Below are 8,940 nucleotides of genomic sequence, written 5' to 3'. Positions count from 1 at the left end.
GGCGTAGTATGCGTATGAGTGTATACGCGAACGCGAGATTGACCGCATCATGAGCTCGAATTCGTATCAAATACGCGCGTTTCGTTGTTCGTTTCTCGTGCGCGTATTCATGTGACGTATGCGTGTAGTACATTCTCTCGATGAATCGATATTATGTGTGTACTGGCGACGTGGGCGCTGAAAAGTATGTGAAAAAATGAGCGCATTGTTGCATTCGTATTATAGAGCTTAGTCGGCCAACATTATAAAGTAAACGTATTTATTGTTATCAGTGAATTACGAACGTATCGTGAACTTTTAAAATAGACCTTTCGTATACTGTTGATTATATTATCGAGATGTGTCTAACAAAATCAATCATTAAAAGAAGGAAGCTAAACTCATTTACGCAATAATATTTGCTGCGTATCATTGAGAAATTAATTAAATTCTTACATTTATGCCTATATCGTTCGGTAATTCATATTGTAACTTATATGCACTACGTTCTATGTTCGGAGAGTAAAAAACACAAAGTCGTAGATACAAGTAATAGATGCAAGTTAACTCGAGATGTGTACAGTAGTAACACATGTTGGCTGAACTTTCACTTTTTCTCTGATCTTAAGACTCGAAAATGCGCGTGTGCGTGCGTCCACGCCGGCCGCTTGTACAAACGTCATGAATTTTCGGGTCTTAACTCGGCTATAGTTTTAGAAAGTAAAGTCTATAGCGGAGTAGGGGCGTGGCCTATACCCAGCCATGTGCTTCTTGTATTATCCTACAGAAGCTATATACATGCGGGTGGCCGCTACACTTCTAAATGCTATTTACTTTTTTGACTTTCTAATGTACATCAGTTTAAGCTATAACTAGCCGCTACGACCGCGTGTTTCATTTTTACATGTATCGCACGATCAGTTTTCGTTGCGGCGTCGAAGTGTGAGGAACCAGTGATTCTCTATAATTGTACTGCGTGTTACAGCTTCGAGCTGCGTGTCTCATTCTCGTATAATAGTTTGTAGTGCGTGTGAATAGTGAGTACGAACTATCTCGTCTATTACGTCAAGTGATTTTAGTGACAATGTCGTTCGACGATATTGGACATTGGTGGCTACCAATGGTGGCTACCACTGACCGTGGTAAGCATCGTGCGTATATCGACGCTATAGAAACCGCAGAAAGATTCAAAGAATTGTGTAATTCGTACGCTACTACGGAGTTCGAAATAGATCGATTTCGTCTATTCGAGAAAATTTGCTACGAGATCAAGAATTTGACGTGCAATCGTACGTTTCTACGAGACCACGTCGGCGACGAAACGATGGAATTGCTTCTCACGGACGCCGTGCGTTACTGCGACCTCGGCTACGTGGATCTGGCCAAACCATTCATCCGAATCGTGGCTGACAGCGGCTACAGGGACGAGCCCCCACGCGACGCGAACGGCAAGCTCGTGACGCGTCGCAAAACGCCTGTGCACCACGTGGCCGCCTACGAATTTCCCGACTGGGACAAGGTGGCCTTTCAACTCTTTCGAATATACGACTGCGTCGAGGTGAACTACGCGAACGGAGCCGGATTGACGCATCTCGGTGTGGCCTGCATGGCTGGATGCTACCTCGTCGCGGAGAAATTTCTCGAGCACGGCCACGACGTCCATTGCTGCGCGCCGCTGACCGGCGATACGCTGCTACACGGGGCCGTGGAATACGAACAGAAGTCGATGGCCCTTTTGCTGCTGAGTAAAGGCGCCGATCCCAACAGGACCGACAAGGAAGGCGCGCGACGCCTCTGCATTGGGCGCTGCGGAACAACAGCGAGAGGATGGCCGAAACGCTGCTGAGTAAAGGCGCCGATCCCAACAAGGCCGACAAGGAAGGAGTGACACCTTTGGAATGGGCACTGCAGCAGGGCAATGAGAAAATGGCCAAATTGCTGTTAAGTGCAGGTGCTGATCAAAATTTGGCCAACAAGGAAGGCTTGATGCCTTTGGAATGGGCACTGCAGCAGGTCAATGAGAAAATGGCCAAATTGCTGCTAAGTGCAGGTGCTGATAAAAATTTGGGCAACAAGGAAGGATCTACACCTCTGCAGTGGGCAATGCAGCAAGACAACGAGAAGATGGTCAAATTGCTGAAATCATTTCCGGCGGTAGACCTGAAGTTCGGCCTCAAAGTAAAAGAAAGCCAAGGGACCGACGATCCGAACGCCTCGGTCAAAAAGTACATCGAAAATATTGGCGGAGCCGAAGCGATATACACAGATGGGAGCAGGTGTAGAGGTGCTCCCCACGTCGGCGCCGCGGCCTACGTTGCTAGCAACGACGATACGGGACGAGCAGGAATACGGATCTCGGTTAGCATCGATCGAAAATTGACGGTTTTCGAAGCCGAATGCGAGGGCATCGTGATAGCGTTGAAGCACTGCTGTAGTTGCAGCGGAAAAAATTTTATAATTTTTAGCGACGCCATGGAGGTTTTGCAGAAACTCGACAGCACGTGGCAGTTCGGGGGCGCTGTACAGCGCTCACAAGGCCAAAGTAAAAAGAAACTCGACAGCAGGAAAAAATCTCAAGATCGAATCGAAGAAATTAAAAAATTGCATCGTACTTATGTCGAGAAAAATCCAGACAAGTTCATAAAATTCGTCTGGATCCCCGGACATTTTGGCATCGCAGGAAACGCAATCGCCGATGGGATGGCAAGGGCTGCCACCCGAGGGACTCCGAAGCAGAATCAGAGTGGCAAAGGCTCCGTCAAGAAAAAAATTCGAAAGCAAGGGAAGTCGACGAAGCTGCAGCCCGAGTCACAGGACAAATGACTCGTAAAGTATGTTTCTTATTACAGGTGCTAGAACAGGACTATAAGGAGTCCCAAGGTTGCCCGTGGAATTCATCAATCGTCTGCGATCCAATCGCCACAGTCTGGCGGGATCACTGCTCCGCGAGGGTCATTGTCGGCAGTCCCGAGGCGAATGCGAAAAAAGGGTATGGAGGACCTTGAACGAGTTGCATTCAAAACTGTGTGCTGCACAATGGCTAGTGCATTGTAATCTGTTCCGACGGTTTGGAATAACCGGTTCAGGTCAATACCGTGTGCACTCGAGTCGATTATCAGCCGATCTAAGGCATTGAGGCGTGTATAGAACTCTGTAAATTTTCAAATAAGTACCACATCGATGTTGAGAAAGGAATAAAAATGTTTAAATCCTACTGATAATTGTTGATATCATCGAGTTGTTTCAACTCCACTAAATGTAACCTTTTATATATATTTTTTAATAAACGTTAATTACTTTAACAATCGATAAAAAAATAATCTAAGAGTCTAAGTTGGTTTGAATAATTTAAATAGTGTGGGTATGTGTCCGAAAAAACATTATTCTCTCATCACTTGCTCACTCGCTTAACTCACCCATGAATCGCCTTATTTACGCTCTAACTTTTGTTATTAAAATAAAAATTTTACAATGGTTTTTAATACTTCACTTCTGTTTCTTGCATTTATTCTTTTTTATCTCACGCGTTCATTTTCACATGTTATGTATATTAGTGATAGTGTTATGCGTATATTGCCTCTAATCAAAAGTATATGGGCTAAGCCATAGTTAGCGTGATGGTCAAAAAATTTTTTTTCTTAAATTATGTACTTTTGTCTAGTAATGTAATCTTGTCTAACTTTTTACAGTTAGTGCTCCTAGGTATAAGGTTCCAGAAAAATCATGTTTGAACCGATTGAAAATTTGTAACGTTTCGGGTGTCAAAATTGTCATAAGCTGCAGGCTTATTATGAACAATAAAATTTGATTTTCCAAAAATAAGTAACATCGCTCCAAATCGCGTTCTATCCCGTGTATTTTAATTTTTCAAACGGTTTTAGAAACTTCAAGTGTCAATGAACAAATTATTCATTTGCAGCATATTTCCGACTGTGATTTGTAATCTATGATAAAACTAAGTTTTTTGTACAAGAGTAGAAGTAATTACATTTGATTTGAGCCCACCTAAGTATTCTTACGATGTCTGTAAGTGCTTGTAATTTTTATTGCAAATTGAGGCGTTTTTAATGAACAAATGAACCGATTCCATTGTTATATGGTCAAATCTTAAAATAAAATTCCGTTTCGTTAACAAAAAAAGGTGAAATTTTTTTTTGTGTGCATAGCGGCCTGGACCCCCGCAAATTGCTCCTAGGACTTCTAGGAGTGAAAAAAAACGCGTGAACGTGAAATTTGAAAATAGTTAATTTTTTTGGGGCACTTTTGTGTTTTAGAAGCCGAAAAGTCATCTTTTTACGAAAATGCGACTTATTACTCGATTTCCAAGTCGTTGAAAAAGAATCAAAACTCATCTAAAAAATTCAACTGACTACTGTATTCGATAGGAAATTTACTCAGCTTTTTGGTGGTACTATTTGATTTTCCAAAATATCCACTTTTCACCGCGAAAATGTATGTGCGGGACTGTTTATGTGTATGTGCGCACGTATGTGAGTAATTTCGGAATTGAGTGTCCAATTTTTTGGCGAAGAATGGAAAAAAATTTCAAAATACCCTATCCTATAAGAGTGATGAGGTTTTTAGCGTAAGCAGTTTATAAGCGCTGTGTGAAGTGTTATAGTAAGTTAAGAAAAGAGGACATTAACTTATTGATGGTTAAAGACTAATTTTGATATTAACGCTATAGATCCGATCATTTTTATTATAAAATATCATTTACATTAAAAAAATTATAAATTCATATCTAAATTACAATTTTATTCTTTAATATTTAAAAGATTTGATATATTCCATTGACAAATTTTTTTTTGTTTATTCGGGGGACAGTTAATGCGACTAGAATTATAAAATATTCTCGAGTTAACTCAGGGTTTCATGTGAAGGTATTAGTGTTATTCATATCTTCTTCAGTGGATTTTCAATATCTTTTTTGGATGGGATTCCGACTTTTTCTACTTATAGAATATATATAGAATATATATAGAATATATAGAATAGAAGATAGAAAATAAATCCAGCACACAACAAATAATTGCGAACTTCTACAATTTTTGCTGATCATAAATTCGAATTGGATATCCTAGCCAATACTATCTGGTCCAAAGAGTTTTGGACTCAGAGTTTCTGATACGATTGATAAATCAGACTTTTACCAATGGCACATTTTGCGTTGGTAGACGAAGCTGTCGATCGTTCTTGGGTAAAGTTAATGATCATCGGTTGGATGAATGATATTTTGTGTCGGTTCAACTCGGTACTTAGCTGCATTATCATGTCTAAAAATTGAATATAACTTTAGAATAAAAAGTATTATTAAAAATTTCAAAGTAATTACTTACATAAATTGAATTGAAGTGTCTCTTACATAATATAACTCGTCATCGTCAATATAATCAGATATAGCGTTCAAGTAAGACCGTATTGCTTTTAAACATCCATTTTCCTTCAAGAACGCATCGTAACGAAAAAAAGATCTAGCTGATTTAGCTATATCCACTGGTTGTTTCTGATTTGCTGGTAAATTACGCAGTTTGTTATATTCTTGGACTGCTTTGACTTTTTCACAACGATATACCATTAGATAGTTTTCATTATTTTCCCCTGGGTGTAATAATACCTCGACACACACAACCAGCAATACCCCAAAATTCATACGATATAAATGTATTGTCTTTAAGTAGTCAGTTGTCAAATCAAGAAGTGTGCGTTTGAATGTGTTGAGTTCCCTTCGTCTAGGCCAGCTATTCACACGTTTTTTCATACCCTTACGAATGATATTACTAAGATTTTCATCATTTAAATTTTCTTTTTCAACTTCCTCAAAAATTAAATATTCTTGCAAATTTATTATAACCTCTGCATTACATTTAGCATTAAGATATTCTCGAGTTATGAGGAGTGGCTTTCTTTTGTTTATTAATTTAATAGAGTTAGGTAAAATAGATTTATGGTTTACTGATTTCGACACGCTCAATTCAGGAGCAGACGTGAGTAGATTATCTTCGATGGTACCCTTACGATTTACTGATAGTTGAGCAATGACGTTAGCTGCCTTTTCTTTACTGAAAATTATAAATTATTTTTGAGTAAGAAATTATATAAGTCACTTTTAAAAAATGTACTCACATTACTTCAATAGATTTTGTTCGTATAAAATGCAGTTCGTTAGAGTCTATCTCAAGGCCTCTCAAGTAATTTCGTATCGTTTTTAACAATTCACTTTTTCGTAAAAACATTTTGCATTCGAAAAATTGTTTAGCTGCTATAACTATTTTATTGTTTTGTTCTTTCTGTTCTGGGAAACCACGCAATTTATTATATATCTTTTTCGCCTTCTCGTAACCACCATAATATATTTTTCTCAGTTCTTCATCGTCCAATTGGGGAAACAAAATATATTCAATGCATCCCACGAGAAGTACGGCGGTATTGATGCGATATAAATTTACAGTTTTCAAATAATCCATTGTAAAAGTTAGAATCGTACTTTTAAGTGTGTCTAAATATTTTGGTGGAGGTGGATAGTTTACATATCTGTTCATCCCCTCACTCATTATAGTCTTCAAAACATTTTGATCCTGTAATTGTTCTTCTTCAATTTCGTTATCATTTAAATAATTTACCAGATTAATGAGAACGTCAGCACTCGATCTTGTTAGAAAATATTCTCGATTTGGCCCCATTTTTTCCGTGTGCCAAATGCTTCGATACTGATGAAATAATATATTCAAAACTATTTGATGTTTAATAAATGTTATAAATATTTTACTTAAAATGGATTAATTAATGTTCCACAATTTGATTTGTGAGATCCGAAAACAATCACGTTACTATTAATACTAACAATTATACAAATGTAAAATCAGACTCACGTCAACATCGAGTTTTCGCGCTCTTACACATACGCATATAAACATAACAGTCGAAGTGTACAAATACAGGAACATATTTTCAAAATGTCACATATGTATTTAACATGATCTCAATAAAATGTTTCAGTTTAGAAAATCGAAATTTCGCCTTATGTCTAGATTTCGTAACTAGTATCGAGAGTTGTCTACATGTTTTACCAATCTTCATACAACATTTATCTGGAGACATAGCATGCGGATTTTAACAACATCGATAATGAGTTGCATGTTTTACGATACGCATATTAAACCAGGCCGCGCTTTTGCATCAATATTTTTAGGGTGTACGTTATTTCCCAAACATTGAAAATCCTTACTCCAGGCATTGATATAACTTTTGAATGATATAAAAACATGTTTAGTACGGTTTATAACCCATAGGTCCAAGTTTAAACCGTGCCTTAAAATTAAAATCGATATTTACATTTAACCGATTAACTCTCAGAATGAATGGCTAAGTGGAATTTTTTCCACGTTTAGGGCTTTGGGAAAACTTTTAAATTACATAGTTTGGCGTAGAATTGAATGACCTTATCAAATTCTGGATCAAATTTGAGATCCGACGCGTAGTTGAAAAGTTATTATCGTTTGAACACGAAAAAATGAAAAAATCTGTGCCAAATATCATGATTTTAAAGCTTTTTTGCTTTGGAACGATCATAACTTTTCAGCTACGCATCAAATCTTATTCTCTAAATAATCCAGATATTTTCACAATAGAAGAAAGGTTTTTCTCAAAAGCGGAGAAATTAATACAGCTTGAAATACTTTCGGGTCGAAATAATCCTTTTTCAAGTTTTCATCCACACGCGTGTCATCGATTTTGACGCACTTTTGGTATGTTATAGTACACGATAAAAAAGTGTCCAAACCAACATTTTCGACCCCCTCCCCCCTCCTGCCCCTCTCCGCCCTTATAAACGCCCATTTTCTATCAAATTTTTTCTGAAGCTTTGAAGAAATTAAAAAATCTAAAAAAATTCTTAATGGTATTTGTCAGTAATCCAAACAACCTTGAATTTTTTTAGATCTTTCGAGTGCTTCAGGCTTTCAGAAAAAATCATTAAAAATTTCAAAAGCCTAGATACGGCGATATGATGCAATAACTGTTTCGAAAAATTTGTTCACTTTTTTATTTCATTGAAAAATGTAAAATGAAATTTTTTCAAATTTTTTTCGAAATAGTGAACGCACCCTTTGAAGCCAAAGGCCCCTTTTCTAACAAAACTAACTTTTTTAGGACGATACTAGAGACTTTAAACATCTGGAAAATTTTTTTCCTGTCTTTTTCATCAAAATACATAACCTGAAATTTTTTCAGATTTTTGAATTGAAGGTGATGGCTTCTAGAGGCAAAAATTTGTATTTTCGACAGAAAAAAATTCCTAGGACCCGATGGTTGCGGTAAAATATTTGTAAAAAGTAGTAAAATTTAAAAATGGATAATCAAAATAACACTTTCATAAATAAAAATACCTTCAACAGAGTTATTTAACCTTTGACAATCACAGTGATTATGAATCCGTTTATTTGAAGACATTCCATTGAATAAATGTACCTTCCAATTTATTACAATTTCTAATCGTCTACTTATACCCCATTTTCTTAAGGTAAAAATATTATTATGCAATAGAGCTGAAATTTTTCTTTGTATATTTTTGTATATTTTACTATATTGTATATTTTCAATCTGTAATAAACAAAAATATAATAATAATGGACTTGAAGATCTGGAAGCTGTAACTTCTTGAGTTGAACTCTAACTGACTTTCTGAGTAGCTAGATCGAAAATTCTCGCGATTTTACATATACGATAACTCTAATTTTACATCGAAAACATCGAAAGTGCCCAGTCAGCCGTTTTCGAGTGACGCAGCCTGTTTTTTCGATACACTTTACGTTTCTTTATCTATCACACGTTATACTTTCGCCATAAAAATAAACAGATACATGGTTTTTGTGTGATTTTGCTTCATCTTTCCAGTGGTAAAATTATTTTTTGGAAAATTGGCTGTTTAGAACAGATCAATTAACTTTTTCGATTAATAGT

General features: G+C 36.8%; 1 protein-coding gene across 1 annotated transcript; it reads right to left on the bottom strand.

The window, feature by feature from the left end:
* Window positions 1-4,775: 4,775 nt before the first annotated feature.
* LOC106659222 lies at window positions 4,776-6,796 on the bottom strand. The gene is made up of 3 exons (XM_014381644.1): window positions 6,106-6,796; window positions 5,319-6,041; window positions 4,776-5,255 (listed from the first exon to the last, which is right to left on the bottom strand). Exons 1-3 carry the CDS (start codon window positions 6,660-6,662, stop codon window positions 5,186-5,188), a joined length of 1,350 nt encoding a protein of 449 aa, XP_014237130.1. The 5' UTR covers window positions 6,663-6,796; the 3' UTR covers window positions 4,776-5,185.
* Window positions 6,797-8,940: the final 2,144 nt, after the last annotated feature.

Source organism: Trichogramma pretiosum, unplaced genomic scaffold (genome assembly GCF_000599845.2).
Source record: "Trichogramma pretiosum strain Unisexual culture from Peru unplaced genomic scaffold, Tpre_2.0 scaffold105, whole genome shotgun sequence".
Classification (NCBI taxonomy): domain Eukaryota; kingdom Metazoa; phylum Arthropoda; class Insecta; order Hymenoptera; family Trichogrammatidae; genus Trichogramma; species Trichogramma pretiosum.
Note: the sequence above shows the minus strand (reverse complement) of the source record. Positions and strands in the feature narration are given on the sequence as shown.